The 22427-nt window shown below is 35.4% G+C and overlaps 1 protein-coding gene across 6 annotated transcripts in view; it reads left to right on the top strand.

Moving 5' to 3' along the window:
• UBR3 (ubiquitin protein ligase E3 component n-recognin 3) overlaps window positions 1–22427 on the top strand; it is a 280063-nt gene that overhangs the window by 134258 nt on the left and 123378 nt on the right. For 3 of the 6 annotated variants that reach the window (XM_058300664.2, XM_058300666.2, XM_058300663.2), the window contains exons 20-25: window positions 8514–8655; window positions 12393–12497; window positions 13912–14085; window positions 14287–14319; window positions 16079–16539; window positions 20179–20267. In XM_058300664.2, the coding sequence (XP_058156647.1) occupies window positions 8514–8655; window positions 12393–12497; window positions 13912–14085; window positions 14287–14319; window positions 16079–16539; window positions 20179–20267 (1004 nt within the window). The remainder of the gene's footprint in view (window positions 1–8513; window positions 8656–12392; window positions 12498–13911; window positions 14086–14286; window positions 14320–16078; window positions 16540–20178; window positions 20268–22427) is intronic. The other 3 variants (XM_058300669.2, XM_058300668.2, XM_058300667.2) reach the window with 1 other exon arrangement.

Raw genomic sequence — 22427 nt, 5'->3', positions numbered from 1 at the left:
ATAGTGAAAAAGTGTTTAATAAATTGTTAAATAAACATCCTCGGAATCTAACTTGGTATCTAGCACTTTACTTTGTAGGCAATCAGTAAATATTTGTTAAATGAAAAGAAACTTGTTTTTCACTTTTTTTTTTTAGCAAATATTGGGTAATTTTTTAAAAAAATATTTATTTTTTATTTCTCCCCCCTTCCACCCTCCCACCCCAGTTGTCTATTCTCTTTGTCCATTTGCTGCGTGTTCTTCATTTTGTCCGCTTCTGTGTGTTGTTGCCAGCAGCATGGGAATCTGTGTTTCTTTTTGTTGCATCACCTTGCTGCATCAGCTCTCTTGCGGCGCCATTCCTGGGCAGGCTGAACTTTCTTTCGCACTGGGCAGCTCTCCTTATGGGGTGCACTCTTTGCGCATGGGGCTCCCCTACGTGGAGGGCACCCCTGTGTGGCACGGCACTCCTTGTGCGCATCAGCACTGCGCATGGGCCAGCTCCACATGGGTTAAGGAGGCCCAGGGTTTGAACTGCGGACCTCCCATGTGGTAGATGGATGCCCTATCCACTGGGCCAAGTCTGCTTCCCGGTATTGGATATTAAACCCAGGACCTCATACATGGGAAATAGGCACTTAACCACTGAGCTACATCTTCTTCCCAATGACAGTTGGTTTTTTGGTTTGTTCTTTTTTGTTTTTAGGTGGTATCAGAGATCAAACCTGGGACCTCACACGTGAAAATCAGGCATTCAACCATTTGGGCTACATTTGCTCTCTCTTTTCACTTTTGCGCTGAGAGTTTAATAAGTGAAAACAAGCATTTGCTTTATGTGATGTTTAGAGGTATAGAATCTTATGATGTTAATACTGGAAAAGGCCTTCAAGATCTTCAACCTAGGTCCTTAAAAAGTGGCTTAGGGGCCATCACTGAAAAAAGGTTTGGCAACAGAAAGAGGAGACCTAAAGAGAATTGGAGATGTTCATTTTCCTTCCCTCGCTATCTCCCAAATATCCCTTAATGGGCAGTTTAGCTCTTAAAAAGAAAACAAAAGCCAAACAAATGACAAGAAAGCAAACCAAAAGTTGGAGAAACAGCTATTCAATTGAATGTTGTTTTTTATTTATAAGGACATTGCGGCCCGGAGAAGCTCAGCGAAGTGTCTTAGTTAATAGCACTGTTTGAGTCTAAACCATTTCCAAAAGACAAAAGTGATATTTATATGGTGGGTTTTAAAAATTTCAACTGGAAAGTAACATTTTTTATACCATAATTTATGGCATTTCTGTTGTTTCCTGTCTCCCATCTTGAAGGTTACCATGGCTACTTCCCTATGTTTGAAAGTATAATGTATGAGTTTAAATATTAATGGATCGGCATTTTTAAATCTCAAACTAGTCATTAAATAGGTGTCAGTTTGAGTAATTTAAAATATTTTTGTTCTCATATAGCTTTTCTATTCTTAAAAGATTTTTTTTTTCCCCTCACCCCCCGCCCTGCTGTTTTTGCTGTCTGTGTCCATTTGCTGTGTGATCTTCTGTATCTTTTTCTCTTTCTGTCTTCTCTTCTCGTCTTTCTCCTATAGGATTCACCCGGACTTGATCCTGGGGACCTCTGATATGGAGGGAGGTTCCCTGTCAGTTGTGCCACCTCAGTTACTGGTTTCTGCTGCGCTTTACCTTGGCTTTTTCTCTCCTTTTGTCTCTCTTTTGTTACGTCATCATCTTGCTGCATGACTCACTTTCGTGGGCACTGACTCACTGTGCGGACACTTGGCTTGCTGGCATGGGCACTGGCTGGCTATGAGGCACTTGTGTGGGCCCTTGGCTTGCCACGTGGGCACTCGTGTGGACACTTGGTTCACTGCTTGGGCACTTGGCTCACCGCACGGGCACTCACTTGGGCACTTGGCTCGTCACATGGGCACTCACGTGGGCACTTGGCTCGTCGCACGGGCACTCACGTGGGCACTTGGCTCGTCGCATGGGCACTCACGTGGGCACTTGGCTCGTCGCATGGGCACTTGGCTCACCACATGGGCACTCGGCTCACTGCGCAGGCACTTGGCTTACTCCATGGGCACTGGCTTGCTGCGTGGGCACTTGGCTTACCATGTGGTGACTGGCTTGCTGGACAGGCATGCTTTTTCTTCTTCTTTTTCACCAGGAACGCCAGAGATCAAACCCAGGTCCTCCCATTTGGTAGGCAGAAGCCCTATCACTTGAGCCATATCTGCTTCCCTCATATAGCTTTTCATTTGCATTATTCTATTAATGCTTTTGAAAAGAGCAGTCAAAGCGATGTATTACCTGCTGCCTTGAACAAATATAAAACCTTTATTTTAGAACACTTTATTTGTTCTAGGTGCTGCATATTTAGGGGCTAGTACTTAAATAAAATAAAAACTAGTAATTGCTTTTCTATGCTAAATGAAGTAGAATAGCTGAAATACTTCATCATAAACTATTGGGATTGTTTTGAATTATGCTTACATGTAGCCACAGTAGTATTATATAAAAGCCATTTTTTTTGGTTTTTTTTTTGAAGCAAAATTAAATGTTAATAAAGCTGTTAATGTATATACTGAAGTATATCAAATATATTAATCATAGCAGATTGTGGTAGTACTACTTGAATAACTTTATAGACTATAGATATAGATAATTATACAGTGAATTAATATAAAGCATTATGGCTTAAGGAAGCTAGAGGCAAGATGCCTAGGTTTTAATCTCAGTTCCTTCACTTGCTACCAAATGACTTGAAGCAAATTACTTAACTTTTTAGTGCCTCAGTTTCCTCATCTGTAAAATGAAGATAATAATAGTATCTATCATAGGTTTTTTGGGAGGCTTAGATGCATTTATAGATATAAAGTGATTAGAATATTGTCAGCATATAAGTTAATGCCATATGTGTTAACCATGATTACAATAATTCTATTTTACAAATGTTATATTTTTAGTATTCTTCATGGTAACATATATTGTTTAAAAAGCACATAGATCCTGAGTCATTTTACCCATGTTTTAAAGTTTCACTTCTGTGTGTGGATTTTTTTATGGACAATTAATGCTAAAAGTATTTAGGTATTATTAAAAATTAGAAAAGTGGGTGTAGCTCAGTGGTTGAGTGCCTGCTTCCCCATGTATGAAGTTCTCGGTTCAATCTCTGATACCTTCTTTAAACAAAACAAAACAAAACAAAACAAAACAAAACAAAACAAAACAAAAAAGGAATCAACAATGAGTATTTTAGTTTCATAGAGGATACATAGCACCCAGCAGCCTGTCTTGTGCCCTCTGCCAATAATTACCATCCCCTTAGGTAACCACTGTCTTAGCTTCTAAAATCAGTTTTGTCTGTTTTTGAAATTTATGTAAATGGAATCATGTGCAGTCTTATGTGTCTTGCTTCTTTTGCTGAATTTATGTAGCTACATTTAGCAAGCGTTGTTCATTTTGTTATTCCATAGTATTCCTTTGTGCCAATATGTACCAAAATTTATCCATTCTACTTTTGATAGACATTTTGATTTCTTCAAATTTTGGCCTGTTATGAATAGTATTGTCATGAACATTTTTGTATATATCTTTGGTGCACAAAAATAAGCATGTCTTTTTTTTACCAGTCATATCTCAGTTCCTCTATCCTTCCCCAGCTCTGTGTAACTACTAATCTAATTTCATCTTTGTAAATATATATTTATGTTTTATATACATGAAGTCATACAATATGTAGTACTTTGTGTCTAGTTTCTTTTGTGTAGCATGTTTTTCTTTTGTCTGATCTTAACATCTTATAGTATTAATGCACATTTGTTCAGTTTCAAAGAGAAATGGTCTTATATTTGCAGTTTTACCATATTCATATATCACATGTGGTTTTACTATGCATACAGTCCCAGTTACATTTTTTAGCTTTCCTTTTAGTAGTAAACGTGACCTTAGACTTTCCCTTTAAATCACAGTCATACCCATATAATAGTAGTGCTAGTTACAAACATTATGTTGTGCTTTCACCTCTTCTTTTTATTTACAAAGATTAACATACATCCTTTTTTACCAAGTCTGCACAAGTTAATGCTCAGCTTTCTATTCTCTAATCTGATTGTATTTCCTGGTGACCCATATTCTCCATGAGATTACGCAATACGTTTAGTTCTTAGTAGCAGAGTCATAAAGTATTTGTCCTTTTGTGACTGGCTTGTTTCTCTCAGTGTAAAGTCCTTCTGGTTCATCCATGTTGTCATATGCTTTTGAACTTCATTTCTTCTTACAGCTACATAATATCCCATTGCGTGTATACACCACAGGTTTTAAAAATTTGTTCATTTGTTGATGGTTGCCTGAGTTGTTTCCATTTTTTGGCAATCGTGAATAATGCTGCTGTGAACATAGGTGTGCAGATGTCTGTTTGTGTCACTGCTCTCAGTCTTTCTGGGTATATACCTAGTGTGCTATTGCCAGGTCACATGGCAGATCTATATTTGCTCCTCTAAGAGAACTGCTGACCAGTTCTCCACAGTGGCTATACCATTCTACAATCCCACCAACAGTGAATAAAATTCCTATTTCTCCACATCCTCTCCAACCCTTGTAGTTCTCTGTTTTTTTAATAGTGGCCATTCTAATAGATGTGAAATGCTATCTCATTGTAGCAATTACTGTTATTTAGTTCTCAGATTATTCTCTAGCTTTCTTTCAATTGGCATTTATATCCCTAGACTACCCTTTTCAGTAACATTCTGATTAATAAACCATCTGTTTACCATCAACTCTGTGCATTTTCACACTTTTACAATAGTTAATTAAAACTTCTACATACATTAAATGTCAGTAGTCCATCTCAGTCCTCCTCTTTTCTCCTTTGAGAATGCACCACCTACCACCAGGGCTTGAAGATACTTGCCTATATTTTATTCTAGAAGCTTTATGGTTCTTGCTTTTATATTTAGGTTATTGATCCATTTTGAGTTAGTTAGGTGTGAGATAGGGCTCCTCTTTCCTTCTTTTGGCTATGGATATCCAGTTCTCTCTGCACCATTTGTTGAATGGTCTGTTAAGCCTGAGCTGGTGGGTTTGACAGGCAAGTCAAAAATCACTTGGCCTTAGATGTGAGGACCTGTTTCTGAACCATCATTTTGGTTTTGTTGATCTATGTGCCTGTCTTTTTGCCAGTACCATGCTTTTTTTTTTTTTTTAAACCACTGTAGTTAGGTAATATGATTTAAAGTCTGTAAGTGAGAGTCCTCCAACTTCATTTTTCCTTTTTGAGATGTTTCTGCTATTCTGGACCCCTTACCCCTAACCCTTCCAAATGTATTTGATAGTCATGTTTTTTGCTAATTTAAAAATGCCGATGGAATTTTTATCGGGATTACCTTGAATCTATATATCAGTTTGAGTAGAATTAATATCTTTTTTTAGAAAATATTATTTATTTACTTTTTCTTCCACTCCCCCGTCCTGCTGTTTCTTTGGTCTTTGTCCATTCTCTGTGTGATCTTCAGTATCTGTTATTCTTTTTGACTTCTCTTGTCTTTTTCCTCTAGGATTCTGGATTCAGTTCTGGGGACCTCTGATGTGGAGAGAGGTTCCTTGTCAATTACTTTACCTCAGTTCCTGGTCTTTGCTGCACTTCACCTTGACTCTTTCTCTCCCTTTCATTCATCTCTCTTTTGTTGTGTCATCATTGTGCTGCGTGACTCACTTGCATGGGCACTCACATGGGCACTCAGCTCGCTGTGTGGGCACTGACTCGCTGTGCAGGCACTCACATGGTCACTTGTGCAGGCACTTGGCACAGCGTGCTGGCCCTCAGTTCACCACACGGGCACTCATGTAGGTACTTGGTTCACCATGTGGGCACTTGGCTCACCATATGGGCACCCACATGGGCACTTGGCTCTCAGTGTGGGCACTTGGCTCACCATGCAGGCATTCGGCTCACCACATGGAGACTGGCTTGCCACGCAGGCGTGCTTTCTCCTTTTTCACCAGGAGGCCCCAGGGATCAAACCCGGGTCTTCTGATTTGGTCAGCGGGGGCCTTATCACTTGAGCCGCATCCGCTACCCAGAATTGACATCTTACTTATATTTACTCTTCCAGTCTGTGAGCATGGAATGTTCCTCCAATTATTTAGGTCTTTTTTGGTTACTTTTAACAGTGACCTGTAGTTTTCTGAATCCAAGTACTTTACATTGTTGGTTAAACTTATTCCTAAATATTTGATTCTCTTAGTTGTTATTGTAAATGGAATTTTTTTTCTTAACTTCTTCCTCAGATTGCACAGTACTAGTGTCTTTTGACCTCTATTTCATCTAATATAAGTATAGCTACTCTGCCTTTTTTGTTGTTGTTACTGCAAGCATGTAATATATTTTCCCAGCCTTTAACTTTCAATCTATTGCTATCCTAAGGTCTAAGGTGAGTCTCTTGCAGACAGCTTAGAGGTGACTCATATTTTCTTATCCATTCTGCCAGTCTATGTCTTTTCATTGGGGAGTTTAATCCATTAACATTCAGTGTTATTACTGTAAAGGCAGTTCTTATTTCATCCATTTTGACTGTTGGGTTTTATCTGTCATATTTTATTTACACCACTCTTTTGAGATTTTTAGTTACTTTTAGTGATATAATCTTCATTTCTAGACTCTTCCAAGACTCTTTCTCTTGTCTTTTCTTTTCAGACTATACTACACCCTTTAGTATTTCCTGTAAAGTTGGTCTCATGGTTACAAACTCTCTCAGTTTCTGTTTCTGAATATTCTAAACTCACCCTCATTTTTGAAAGATAATCTTGCCAGATATAAGATTCTTGGCTGGAAGTTTTTCTCTTGCAGTATCTTAAATATACCATACCACTGTCTTCTTGCCTCCATGGTTTCTGATGAGAAATTGGCACTTAATCTTACTGGGTATCCCTTATGTTACACATTGCTTTTCTCTTGCTGCTCTCAGAATTTTCTCTGCCTTTGGCATTTGACATTCTGATTAGTATGTGTCTCATAGTTGGTCTATTAGGATTTATTCAGATGGGAATACATTGTGCTTCTTGGTTATGGATGTCCATGTCCTTCAGTAGGGTTGGGAAACTTTATACCATTATTTCTTAAGTATTTTTTCTGCCCCTTTTTCCTTCTTTTCTCCTTTTGGGACACTCATGACACATATGTTTGCAGGTCTCTTGCTGTCATTTAGTTCCCTGAGACCTTGTTCAATTTTTTCCATTCTTCATCTGTTATTGTCTATGTTTGTTCTTAGGGGCCTTTTTTTCAAGCTCACCAATCCTTTCTTCTACCTCCTTGAACTTGCTATTATGTAATTCCGGTGTATTTAAATTTTATTTATTGTGCCTTTTATTCCTATAAGATCTCCTTTTTTCTATGTATGCTTTCAAATTCTCTTTGTAGTCATCCAGTGTCTTCTTTTTTTAAAAAAGATTTATTATTTCTTTCCCCTTTCTGTTCTCTGTGTCCATTCGCTGTGTGTTTTTCTGTGTCCACTTGCATTCTTGTCAGCATAACCAGAAATCTGTGTTTCTTTTTGTTGCGTCATCTTGCTGCGTCAGTTCTCCGTGTGTGTGGTGCCACTCCTGGGCAAGCTGCTCTTTTTTCACACAGGGTGGGTCTCCTTGTGAGACATACTCCTTTTGTGTGGGGCTTCCCTATGCGGAGGACACCCCTGCGTGGCACGGCACTCCTTGTGTGCATCAGCACTCTGCGTGGGCCAGCTTACCACATGGGTCTGGAGGCCCTGGGTTTGAACCCTGGGCCTCCTATATCATAGGTAGATACTCTATCAGTTGAGCCAAATCCAATTCCCTAATATAATCTTAATTTTAAAAAAGTAGAATTTTTTTCCGCTTCCCGTATTGAATGTCTTCTTAATATCTTTAATCTCTTCAGTCATCCCATTGAATTTATTAAGGAGATTTGTTTGAACATCTCTGATTTGTTGTCTCAGCTCCTTTATATCATCTGGAGGCTTATCTTTTTCCTTGAACTGTGCCGTATCTTCCTGTTTCTTGGTGGGAATTGTAATTTTTTGTTGTTTCTTGGCAAATGGCTTACCATATGTATTTATTCTGGGTGCAGTTTCTCCCTTTAGTTTAGTACTTTCTGGCCCTTTCTCCCTTGCTGGTTGTGTAGTAGGAGCCAAGAATATAGTTGGTGCTGTAAGTTAAAACTATGTTTTCAGGTTATCTATTTTGCTCTTTTGTTGGACTGGAAATTTCCTTGCTTGGTATTTTATTTGTATTCTTTCTGTTCTTTTTGTTAGCATTTCAACTCATAATTTTTTTCTAGTTTTCAGCTTAGTGCTCTACTCAGTTTTATCCAGTATGAAAGGAAATAGTAGTTTCTTGTGGAAAGACTAAATATCTGTTTGGTATTTTTAAGCAGTTGGAATAAAAATAGTACATTGTAGAAAAATGTGACAAAAAAACTGATGCCTATAAAACACTGTTGAAACCACAATTCCATTTTAGAATCTGCCATCTAATTTTAGTTTTATTTTATTTTTACAGTTTAAAACAGAGTGGAAAATTCCCTGGAAATCCCTGGCCTCCCTATAAGAAAAGGACACCACTCCATCCCAGCTATAAAGGTCTAATGAGACTTTTGCACTGTAAAACTTTACACATTGTGCTATTCACTCTGCTTTACAAGGTACAGTAGTAATTTGAATAGAATGACTCAGATTAGAATATATTTTCATAGCTTTCAAAATAAAATGCTAACGTAATATTTATATAAAAGCATGACTTATAAAGCAAAGTGTTTTATACATTTAAGATACATTAGAATTTGTCACAATCACATTTATATGCATACCTAGTTGAAAATAACAGAATAGTATGGCATTCTTTGTAGGAAAACTGTTTGCTATCCAGCTTTAGGTAGGAATATTTATGGATCCTATGGAGCAAGAAGTGAAATGTTGTATAACTACCCGAGGAATAGAATGAACAACAGGGAGCAAACAACCACTGGAACTTGCTCAAATGATAAAACCAAGATGGCAGCTGTGGGACCAAGGACCCTTAGCATAAGGTTGCCAACTTTGCTTTTTTTTTTTTTCTGATCAGGATATGATATGGAGGATTTGTAACAGCATCAATAATTTAAAAAAATAAAAAATAAATTTTTTTTAAGGGAGGTACCAGGGATTGAACCTGGGACCTTGTATTTCAGAAGTAGGCACTCAACCACTGAGCTATACCTGCTCCCTCAATAACTGTTTTTAATAACCATCTTAGAAAACTCAAAAGATGGTTCTTTTACTTTCTTGTTGCCTACAAGTAACAAGATTTATTGTTAGTACCTTGTTAGTATCAAGTACCTAGATTTATTTTATTTTTGGGTCTTCTCATGCAAAACAGATTTATTTATTTGGCTAACATTAGGGTACTCAAGAATTGAATGAAATATGTTATGGAGTATGTATATATTAACAGGGGTATTTATTATCTAATCTGGTATAAGAGGTAGATGAAATAGCTATCCTCATGGTATATAAAGTAACTAAACATGTATAAAAGAACTATAGACATGATACCTATTATATGATTAGATACAAAGAAAATCTTATTTTTCCTTTTCCTAATTAGAATTTGAAAAATTAAAAATGAAAAGAAATTTGACAGAAAAGTAAGCATATTTGATAGAAAATTTCCAAATACTACATGCAAATAGTTTTAATTGCTTAAGAAAGTGTACATTAAATTTAGTTAAGTAGACATTTTTCCTCAGCATTTGCTACATAATGAAAAATGCTTTTAGATTTCTGTCCTCCTCCTTTTCGACTCTCCCCATGACCAATTTTTCATTTTGCTAATAAAAGTTATTCCTATTAAGTATATTAAGTATGCCTCAAAAAACCATCCTAAATGGTTTATTTTCATTAATTTCTAAGAGGATCATTCAGTAAAATGATTAAATATTTACTAAATTAAACCTTTTTTTTAAAAAATGTACTGGGCCTGGACATTGAACCCAGGACGTTGTATGTGGGAAGCCAGTGCTTAATCACTGAGCCACATTGACTCCCTGAGTTGTTTTTTTTTTTGTTTGTTTGCTTGTTTATTTTATTTTGTTTTGTTTTTGGGAGGCACTGGGAACCAAACCCGGGGCTTCCCATGTGGGAAGCAGGTGCTTAACTGCTTAAGCCACATCTGCTCCTGATTAATATAATCTTTTTTTTTAAAGATTTATTTTTTATTTATTTCTCTCCCCTTCCCCCCCCATCTGCTCTCTGTGTCCATTCGCTGTGTGCTCTTCTGTGTCTGCTTGTGTCAGTGGCACCCGGAATCTCTGTCTCGTTTTTGTTGCGTCATCTTGCTGTGTCAGCTCTCCATGTGTTCGGTGCCACTCCTGGTCAGGCTGCACTTGTTTCGCATTGGGCAGCTCTCCTTACGGGGTGCACTACTTGTGCGTGGGGCTCCCCTACATGAGGGACACCCCTGCATGGCAGGGACTCCTTGCGTGCATCAGCACTGCTTACTCAGTGTCAGTTTTTTTCCAGAGGCTTTATATATAGTATTTATATATATGTATTACTTTAATTGTAGCCAGAATCCTTATGAGCAAAAGTTCTAGTATTAATCTTTTTTTATATATGAAAATTGAATTTTAGAGATTAAATAAGTAGTTTAGGTGGTGAAGCTGAGTACTATTATAAGTAATGATTAATAAGTAATGAATAAGTAATTCTTGCTTTAAAAATTAAGCCTCCCTGCAAATGATTTGTGTTCTTTCAAGTTAAATATTTTCATTTTCAGTTTTGTAATGTATAAAAACTATTTTATAGAAAAATAAAATTTGGGCAATGTTTTAATTGTTATAAAATCATTATAAAAGAATTTTAGAATTTCAAGTTTATAATAGCTTTTGGACTTCAATGAAAAAAAATTCTGTAATTGACATTGCATTTGCTTAATCTTGTCGAGTCAGTTTTCCAAAAGTCAATTTAAGTAAACCACCTTCATCATGTTTAGACCATGTTTAACATTGATGAGACTTTTAATATAGCACATGTTAAAACACCCTAGAAAAACCACTTTTCTTTCTTTCTTTTTTTTTCTGCAGTACCTAATAAGTTGGTTTTATTTCTTAGTCCTTAAATTACTCAGTTAAACTTGTAATGTCACAGAATTTCAAGTCAAAATTTATTAGAATTTAGCCTTCAGACCCCTCTGATTGCTGCTCCTGTTCCTCACACTATCAGTTTCACCTACTATTTGTTAATGCCAATTGTTAGATATTGAGGGAAGCAAATTATGGAAATTAGCTCATGTAATCCTCATTACTATTGTGGATTATTACTCCAATTTTAGAGATGAAAAAACTAAGGCCAGAGTCTGTTGTTCAAAGTTAGATAGCTCGGGTTAAAAAAAATCAGGTTTTTAAAAAGGTTTTGAAAGCCTATTCTTTATCATACCAGGTATGAATGGAAAAGTCCTCTAGTCAAAATAAACATTGAAAAGTAATGAATGGAAAGTCTTCATTCTTTATTCACAATAGATTAGGTCTTAAATGTCTAAGTTCTAAGTCCCCTCTGCCTAGCTATCTCACCCCACAGCTACTACCATCACTCCATGAACAACTTCTTCCTCATGTCCCTTCCCTCATCTGCCTTTTGATGATAAGACAATAGCTGCCAGGCCATTTTTGTCTTAGGATTTTTTAGGTGTCTTCTGGTTAGTGGTCTATTACATCATATTGAACGGATGATTGGTGTAGGTAGTCCTGAAATCTTCTGTAAAATATGTAAGGCTTGCTTTGTGTAATCTGTGCACATGGTCAGACTTACCAAAATTTTCTAAGTAAAATTTTCTCACCCATATAAACCACACCCTAACACACACTTAGACAACTACCCAGAAGCTCAGAATTTTAATTTTAAACTGATTGTAAGAACATTCATTTTCCTTAAATATTTATTGTGCTCCCAATTAAATGCTAGGTGCTTTGCTGGACATATTTGCATGAATTAGCCAATTTAATGAACTTATTTATCTGACATTCTTGTTATCAGGAGAAGAGTGGTAGCAAATTAGAATATAAAAAATTCTTACTATTTTATTAGATACTGATACATTTATTATTAGTGGATTTAAGTGTACTATTTGTTAACCTTTAAGGAATCTATGAACTAATATTCTTAGATATTGCTTAAAATACTATGTGATCTTGCAGGAACCTTTTTTTTTGGGGAGGGGGGGGTTTAGTCTGTTTTTTCACCAAGATATAGGTTACTTACATATCTGATCATGCTATGTTTATTTTTATATATTTGATCATGTTATTTTCAGATATAACATTAAAGAATTTTTGGATCTTTAAATGAAATGTATTTTGTGGAAAAAAGTAATTATGAGGCTTTTTTTTTTTTTTTTTTTTTTAAGATTTTGATGGATCATCAAAATCTATCTGAACATGTTCTTTGCATGGTTTTATATCTGATCGAATTAGGACTTGAAAATTCTCCTGGAGAAGAATCAGATGAAGAGGTAAATAGTTTATTTTATTTTCAAATAGTAAAGATTTATATGACATGCTTTCATAAAGGTAGTATGTGATCATCAAGTATATTTATGGATTCATTATACTTGTATACGATCTTAAGAACTACTAGAAAATGCCCTTTTTGATTTTCAAGTACGTATTTCTTTTAGAGGTTTCACTGATACATTATTATGGAATTACTGAATTTGAAATTTGTAGTTCATAACAGGTCACAAATATTATTCTAAAAAAAGTGGTTAATGCATTTTTGGTCTTAAAAACATTGATTATTGGTAAACAGTTGTTGTTAGGACTTCAGTCTAGAAATTCTAATAATTTGGGGATTATTTTTGGCTAGCTAATTTTTTGTATAAAGATTTTAAGACAATGGAGTAAATATTGTTACATGGGAGAATGTTTAAAATGCTTAAGAATATAAGTTGTTAATGTATTTCAGGTGTTAAGAAGTATTTCCATAAAAGCAATTGTTACTGAAAAATATTTTTACAAATATAAGATTCTCCTCATAGTTTCCCTTCAAAAAGACAGACTACAACATAATACACTTACAACAAACAAGCTAGGCAGTGCTTTGTAGTCCAAACTGAATCAACATATATATATCCTTTTATAGACATTAAAAGGTCGTTAAGGGAAACGGACTTTGGCCCTGTGGTTAGGGCGTCAGTCTACCACATGGGAGGTCCGCGGTTCAAACCCCAGGCCTCCTTGACCCGTGTGGAGCTGGCCATGCGCAGTGCTGATGCGCGCAGGGAGTGCCGCGCCACGCAAGGGTGTCCCCCGCGTGGGGGAGCCCCACGCGCAAGGAGTGCGCCCGTGAGGAGAGCCGCCCAGCGTGAAAAGAGAGAGCAGCCTGCCCAGGAATGGCGCCGCCCACACTTCCCGTGCCGCTGACGACAACAGAAGTGGACAAAGAAACAAGACGCAGCAAATGGACACCAAGAAGAGACAACCAGGGGAGGGGGGGGAATTAAATAAATAAATAAATCTTAAAAAAAAAAAAAAGGGTCGTTAAGATTCCTCTAAGTCAAGGTCATACTTTTGGTTGATTTTTCAGACTTTCTTCCACAGTTGGTCCAAAATAGTGATATTTTGTTATGAGTTATTACTAATGGATGAATGAGAAATATTCTATAATATTAAATATTTACAAACTGAAAAAAACCCTTTTTTTCAGGAAACATTAACTTATATTTGACTTACCCATGTTAATATTGAGAAATTAATTATTGTATTTAGTGTTTGAATTTGGTTTTATTTGTGCTTTATAATTTGTGAATGAGATTATGAAGGATTCAGGAATGTAACAGGCAATGGTTGATCATTTAGACTTGTTACATCCCCATTGTACCTGAGATCTGACCTGGTATGATTTGATATTATTTTATTATGTTACAGGCATCAGTGGTTGGACCAGAACGTTGCCATGACAGTTGGTTTCCTGGCAGTAACTTAGTATCGAACATGCGCCACTTTATAAACTATGTTAGAGTGAGAGTTCCAGAGACTGCTCCCGAAGTGAAGAGAGACTCCCTTGCAAGTACCAGCTCTGATAGCTTGGGTTCTTTACAAGTAAGTATAAAAAACAGAAAAATAAAAAGAAGAAAAGGAAAGGTTTTTTTTTTTTGTTATATTTGGATATATTGTTTAGATCATCTTCCAATGTCTAAAAGAAAAAAGAATGTAGTTGTAAATAAGTTGTAAATTGTCTTATTTCCTTTGATATATCTAAGCATCTTCTGCTTCACTAGTCTTTTTCCTTTGATCTGCCAGAGTTCACGACGGCCTAAAGTCCTTCAAAGAGAGGTAGATGTGTGTGATATTTGCATTAACTGGCAACGTGGCTTTAACTGGAAATGGGGGAAAATACTTTGAAGTGCTTGTGTGTGTATATGTGTACTTAATATGCTTTAAAAACACTATTTAATATGTATGTGTAGCTTTTTTGGGAGAAAGTTTAGTTTAATTTTAAAGAAAATTCATACTATTAAGCTTAAAAATAATATTGAATATTTAATAGTGGGGCTTTCCTATTAATGTTAGCAGTATTTTAGATTGATTATAGGCTGCACATTTGTTACTAACATCTTAAAACATCAGTTTCCTAATTAAAATAAATTTAATCTTTAATTGTTGGCAGCATGCCCATTTAGAAATTTTTTTTGCTTCTATGACAATTAATATTAACCTTGATAAAATAAGTCCACAAAATCTTAAATGCTCTATATTGTGTATTTAGACTTACTGTGAAAATTGACTCTTTCATTGCATGTAGCTTAGTTAATTTTAAAAAGCAGAAGTGCAAAATTTGAAATTACATGTCATATAACTAAATTTAAGTGCTTCTTATAGTCCTTCCAAGCTAGATTTTTACATATAGAGAGCATTAAATCAGACATTTATCATAGTAGAGTCCATTTGTGGAAGTTTTCTTTTGCTTTTGAGAACATATTTTTATTGTGAACATCTTAAGGATTTTGATTAAAATATTGGAAACTTTGCAAGAGGCCTGTGATACTGGGAGAGAGTACTTTAAAAAAAAACAAAACAGCTTAAGACAACAAAACAAAACAAGAAAATAAAAAAGAACAACAAAAAATAAATACCAGAAAACCCAGCTTGGCTGTTAAAAAAAAGTTTATAACATAATTTGGCTCAGAAAAGCTCAACTGATATTGAAGCATCCTTCCTATGCTAGTTTAAAAACATCAATGATATCCATTAAACTAATACATATCTTAATTAAAAGATGTTTTCCAAGAGCCCTAATGCAGTTGGACTACTTTAGTAAGAAGGCTATTTAGAAGATGTTATTGAGAAAAGTTGTTTAAAAAATATCTGTTCAAATAACAAATCAGTGATATTCAAATATGAAACAGACCAATTTGATTTTTCATCTATACATTTCAATTTAGTAACTTTAAGCATTTATGTAGAAGCATTTGTCAAACTTTTCAAGTTCCTTAAAAATGAAATTAATCACTAGTTCAGAGTTACTAATTTAGAAAATTAAAGAAATTCATTATTTTCTTAAGAGGAAAATGTAGTCTTCCAAAAAGTATAGTATTCTTGATACTCCCCAAGCTTTTATCTATTTTTCTTGGCAGATAGGTTTAGTAAGTTGAGAAGGAGGTGCTATTGTTGGTATTCTTCCTTTTCACTGCAGTTTCCAGATTGAGTGGGGCAAAGTCTATTTAAGAAAGAGAAGTTAGGGAACCGATTTATTTAAAGAGCAAATCTGTTGATGGAAATAAAATTTATATCTTGTAGTATAAAATGTGTATTTTATGGCTATATGTTATCCATTATATAGTATGTATTTAAGAAAGTATTTTAAAAAATCACGGTTCAGACATACATTATCTTATTTTTGGAAAATCCATTTAAATCATCAAAACCTCCTTGGGAATTTAAGAAAGCGTGACCAAAGTATGACTTTAAAAATATTAAGTAATTCTTTGAACTAAACTTTGAATTTTCTTTGGAGAATGTAGTACTAAGTTGTTTTTAAAATTCATGCTGAATAACTTCTCTTGATTTTTTTCCTCCTCTTTTTTAATGGTAGAATTCTGGAACAGCTCAAGTTTTCAGCTTAGTAGCAGAGCGTAGAAAGAAATTTCAAGAGATCATCAATCGCTGCAGCAGTGAAGCAAATCAGGTGGTTCGTCCCAAAACATCAAGTAAATGGTCTGCTCCTGGTTCCGTGCCACAGTTAACTACAGCCATTTTAGAAATCAAAGAAAGCATATTGTCTTTGCTAATTAAACTTCACCACAAACTCTCAGGAAAACAAAACTCCTACTATCCTCCTTGGCTGGATGACATAGAAATTTTAATCCAACCAGAAATTCCTAAATACAGTCATGGAGATGGTATAACTGCAATAGAAAGAATATTACTAAAAGCTGCATTGCAAAGCAGAATGAACAAACGTATCATTGAAGAGATATGTAGGAAAGTGACTCCTCCTGTGCCACCCAAAAAAATCACTACAGCAGAGAAGAAAACATTGGACAAAGAAGAAAGGTAATTTTTTATTTTTTATATTTAAACATGTATGGTACATTGGAAATTTGATATTTTCCCCTTTTTTGGTCATCTGAAGCTAATCACCTGGATGTTTTGCAGCTATAGCCATAGCTGATTAGTTTTCAAGATAAATGGAACTGAATATAGTGTTTATGCGTGTAGAATGCTTAGTTGAGTGTGAGAAGACAAGAGTTTCTGATCCCATCATTAAATTACTACTCTAAACTTGTAGGCCTTTTTGAAAAAATTGTTACTACTGTTATTGCTGTAGGAATCTAATACTTCTTTTGCTGTTTTTAAAAAACTGTTATCATTTCAACCTTAAATGAGAACAGAAAAAATATTTCTCAAAAATAATTCAGCTGAAAAGTTTGTTTCTATTGGTCTTTTGCTATCTTTAACAATTATGATTAATAATTATTTAATAAGTAGGGGAATGAATGGGCTCAAGTGGTTGAACCTGCTTCCCAAATGGGAGGTCCTGGGTTTCATCCCTGGTACCTCCTAAAAACAAAAACCAACAGCAAGCAAGCAAACAAGAAAACTAACTCAGGGGAGCTGGTGTGGCTCAGTGTTTGAGCACCAGCTCCCCACATATGAGGCCCCGGGTTCAATCGGCTCCAGTACCTCAAAAAAAAAAAAGTATTGTGTTTATACACACCCAAATTAACTTATGCCTTTAGCTTTTGAGCCATTAGTTTGCTAATTTGTTGCTAAATGATAATTATAAAAACATCTTTTTTCTTTTCACTTGACTTTTTTATGACGATTTTTATAAGTGGGATTTGGGCCATGGGCTATGAACATGGTATGGTTCTTAGCACACCTAGATTGCCAGAAGTGTTCCTTGTTGTAGTGTCACCAGCTGTTTCCCAACAGTCTTGTCAGCATTGTCTGTCCTCCTGTCTTAAATATGAAAATATAATTGTCAGGCTCCTGAAAGGGTGATTAAAGAAAGAGCTTACCTTCTAATGAATGTATATAAGCCTGAAAAACCCAGTAACATTAAAAAAAGACCTTCTTCTTATATAATTTGAGATAGTCATTGCCCAATTTCCAGTTCCCTGAGATTATAATTTTTCCTGAGAATTGATTTCTTTAATATTCAAAACAAATTTTGTCCACTAAAGCAACAATTATACGGAAAGGCTATATAACTTTTCTTTATGGAGAGTCCAAAGGGATCATCTCAATATTAAATTAAGAAACTTGGACTTTATCTTACTTTCTTTGATATGAGTACAAATCTTTGTCAACGCATTGTTAACTGGACTGCTGTTGTGAGCTGTGAGTAATGTAGTATTTAATATTTAGCTTTGTTAGAGTTATTTTCTGCAGTAATTTCATGTCATAGTCTTACTTTTTTTCCACGATTTATTTATTTCATACCCTCCCTGTTGTCTGTTCTTTGTGTCCATTCACTGTGTGTTCTTCTGTGTCTGCATGTCTTCTCATTAGATGGCTCTGGGGACCGATCCTGGGACCTTCTGGAGTGGGAGAGAGGCACTCATTCTCTTGCACCACCTCAGCTTCCTGATCTGCTGTGTCTTTTATTGTCTGTCTCCTCTGTCTCTTTTTGGTGTGTCATCTTGCTATGCCAGCTCTCTGTGTGGGCCAGCACTCCATGTGGGCCAGCACTTCTGCATGGGGCAGCACTCAGTGTGGGCCAGCTCTCCGCTCGGGCCAGCTCTCCTTCACCAGAAGGTCCTGGGCATCGAGCCCTGGACCTCCTGTATGGTAGACGGGAGTCCAATCACTTGAGCCACATCCTCTTCCCTCCTTAGTTACTTTAAAATGAGAAATATAGATGGAGGGATGGATGAATGGATGGGTAGGTTGATATGGCAAATGTGGCAAAATGTTAAAATTGATGGATCTGGGTATCTTGGGGGTGGGTGGATTATGTTGATGTTTTCTGTCTGGAGTTGTTATTATTTTTGTAACTGTCCATAAGTTTGAAATTATTTCAAAATTAAAGATTTAAAGAAAAAAACAGTTAAACAGTCTTAAAGATTAAATGATCAATGGAAGCCAGCCCAAGATGGACCTAACTCTGTTGATCCCATTCCCCACTTATTGGGCACAAGTCAGGCTATTTTCTTTACATAGATATAGAGCTGTGTCCAACCTTAACCTCAAGGAATTAATGTAGTAGGGAGAAAGACTAGTAAACAGATATTGTTACATAGTATAATAAATACTATTTTAGGTGCTCAGAGTATTTTTGGGAGCAGCAGGAGATAAGGTTAACAAGGTATCCAGATATCATTTAATGATGATAGTTCCATATAGTATGAACGACTGTAGGGAATCCACTGAAGAATTTAAGTAGGGTAATAATATGCAGTGTAATCACATGCAGGTGGATTAGAATGGGTAAGACCGGAAATTGGGAAACCATGCTATTTAGGAATCTAGGAGTTGGAATATGTGGTAAGGATCTGCACTAAGGCAGTGATAGTAAAGAGGGGAGGAGATAAATATGAGTTATTTAGCAGATGTCATTATTTGTTGATCAATTTAATGTGGGGGATGAGAGATTAAGACATTCTCCAACTAAAGCTGAGGAAGTATATCACCGGTAGATCTGCCCTACAAACAATACTATAGAGAGTTCTTCAGACTGAAAGGAAAGGGCACTAGACAATGGTTTAAAGAAGCATAAAGACATATTATTTATCCTTTACCTACTTCAAGAAAGTCATTTTAATTTCAGGCTGGTTGCCAGAGAAAAGCCAAGGGTGGGGATGGAGAGAAGTGAATTAATCCACAGGAATATTTATGCTTAGATTTATAATTTGGTTCTATTATTTATGTTGCATTTGGAGATCTGTTTCAATTACTTATTCATTCATTCATTCATTATTTTTTAACTTCAAACAAATTAAAACGAACTTGAATTATCTCCCAGTAGAAACTGGGAAAATTCCTAGCTTCTGCTTATTCTATTAGGTAAGACCTATTCTTAGGCTAAGAGTAAATCTGATCATTCTTATCTTCTAGATTTGTTCTTATCTGAACATAGCTTCTTCTTGCAATCAATATATTATTTATAATTTAGATTGAATTGTTCCTTGTTAAAAAGACTTCTTGTGCTATCAACTGACACACAGTTAGGAAATCATGTTGTTGAAATTCATAATATTGAATGCATTTTCTAGCTTTCTTAATTACTCTTTCACATTATCAAGTAAAATTTTGGCTTTTTATTATCAGTGACTTTCAAACCTTTTTTTCTTTTTTTGAGGTATTGGGGGCCAGGGAATGAACCTGGGATATTGCTTGTAGGCATTTGGGAAGCTGGTACTCAACCACTGAGCCACATCATCTTCCCTGAGTTTGTTTTCTCATGTGTTTTGCTTGTTTGTTTTTGTTTTTTTCAGGAGGTACCAGGAACTGAACCTCGGACCTCCCATATGGGAGGTGGGAGCTCAGGCACTTGAGCCACATTTGCTTTCTCAAACCTTTTTAAAGTAGTGAATCTTTTTGAGGATAATGAACTTTAATACATACTACAGAAAACCAATTGCTCTCAACTATATACCAGGGGCTTTTCATACATTATATGCTCCTGAGAGATAGTCGATATGCCTTAAGCACATTTGGTACCTATTATTTTATTTCTGTTTAATTTAGGCGACAAAAGGCTAGAGAGAGGCAGCAAAAATTGCTTGCAGAGTTTGCTTCACGTCAGAAAAGCTTCATGGAAACTGCAATGGATGTTGGTAAGTCAAAATTTATTATGAGAGTTCTCAAAATTACAGTGCCATGACCTTAGGGGTGATCTAGTCCTATCTTCCACCTGTTTAATACATTATAGACAGATAATTTCTTGACTTTATTTAAACAATAGAGTTATGGGATATCAGACCTTTAGTGTAGACAGTCCATTTGTTGTTGAGTAACTGCAATTTGTTAGAAAGTTCTTCTTGATGGTACCAGTATAGCATGCTCCCCTTATTCTCTTCCTTTAAACTGCACCTTAGATTTATAAGGCCTGCCATCATACATTTTCTTATTCTGATCTTTTCCAACAAAGTTATCCTAAGATCCTTAAAATAGTTTTCAAACAGTTTGTGTTTCCCTTCACTCTGGTCCCTTCATTATTTCTTAAAATCTGGTGCACTTCTCACCATCAGTAGGATTAGCATTAGGATTTGTACAGTGAGAGGGTATGCCACATATATATGAGAAAAGATGATGATAGATTGTGATGAGTAATTTTTTATGAACATTGAAGACTATTGTTGGAGAAATAGATTAAATCTCAGTCTCAATCTTCAGTTAAACAGGATACTTTCTTCTCTGATTACTTCTTACATTCTTGTGAAATTGCTCTTTTTTTTTTACTTTTAGTCAAAATTGCTGAACGAATATAAGCTATTTAATTTAAATATTATACATATGTGCATTCAGAATACATATACATTCTCATGCACTTGTGTGCCCATAAGTACACATAACCAATATCCAGAGGAGGATATGTAGAGAATGGTTAGTCCAGATTTAACCTAATATCTTCTAAACTGTCATTGGTGGAATTTATGTTCAGAATATAACTTTGGTGAATAAAGAAAGAGTATTTAAATTCTGTGAAAGATGAGGATTTAGTTTATTGAAACTACTTCCCCTTTCCCCATCCCTTTTTCCCCCTTTTTCTCAAAAAATTGATAATTATGTATTTTTTGGTTTTTATGTTTTTATATGTAATTATATCTATTTAAAATAGTCCTTATCTTGATTACTATTCATATAAAATGAACTAAGAACCCTTCCTTTCATTTTTCCTTTCATCATCTCTACCTTCTGCCTTTTACCAGTTACTTGTTTACTTTTAAATTGTTAAGGTTGCTAATATTTTAATTTGCAGTGACAAGTCTTCCATCTAAAGGTTGACTCTAAAAAGTTGAAAAACAATGAACAGTATTTATATTAGTATGATTTTTCGAATGTTATTGAGTACAAGGCTAACTAATATGGTAGGATTCTTTTTTTTTCCCTGAGTCTAGTGTCTAGACTCCTGAGCCATTTTGAGACTATATTTAGTAGCTAGTCTGTTTGTTTTTTGTTTTTTTTTAAAGGAGGTACTAGGAATTGAACCTGGTACCTTATACATGGGACGCAGGCACTCAAACCCTCCTAGTTTCTTTTTGCTAAAAATCATACCACCTTTGGGCCATGACTTTGTTATACTGCTTCTTCTTTTTCCTATAGTTTCCAACTACCTTTTTTCTTAACCAGTGTGCCTTTATGATAGCTCTAGTTTTCTGCCCACTCAATTATCCTATCCTTTACATAGCCATTCCCTTGGGACTTCCCTTCTTGTAGACAATAGAGTGATGATTTCCTGTGTCTTATATCCTTTTCTCTCTCTTATCTCTTTTTTTTTTTGTCTTAAATCTTGTATTTGGAAATAATTTCAAACTTATAGAAAAGTTAATAGTGTTAAGAACTCCCATTCACCATTTATCCACACTCACCCACTCTTCACAGTTTGCATATTTGTTTTATCTATCCATCATCTATCAACATGTATGCATATTTATATGCATATATGTATATAATTTCTTATCTGATCCATTTGACAATAAGTTGTATACATCCATGCTTCCTTATACTTAAATGCTTAAACCTTCACTACAAACAAAGGCATGTTCCTACTTAACCATAGTGCCTTTAAAAGTTCAGGAAGATTTACACTGATACATACCATTATCTAACCTACAGACATACTCCAATTTTGTCAACAGTCCTAATAATGTTCTTTATAACACTTTTTCCAGTCTAGGATTATGTATTGTATTTGAGCATTTGATAATCGTGTCCTCTGATCTCTTTATTTTGGATGAGTCTCCACTATTCTTTGCTTTAATGGCATTGACATT

The sequence above is a fragment of the Dasypus novemcinctus genome, chromosome 7, assembly GCF_030445035.2.
Source record: "Dasypus novemcinctus isolate mDasNov1 chromosome 7, mDasNov1.1.hap2, whole genome shotgun sequence".
In the NCBI taxonomy this organism is placed as follows: Eukaryota; Metazoa; Chordata; class Mammalia; order Cingulata; family Dasypodidae; genus Dasypus; species Dasypus novemcinctus.
Note: the sequence above shows the minus strand (reverse complement) of the source record. Positions and strands in the feature narration are given on the sequence as shown.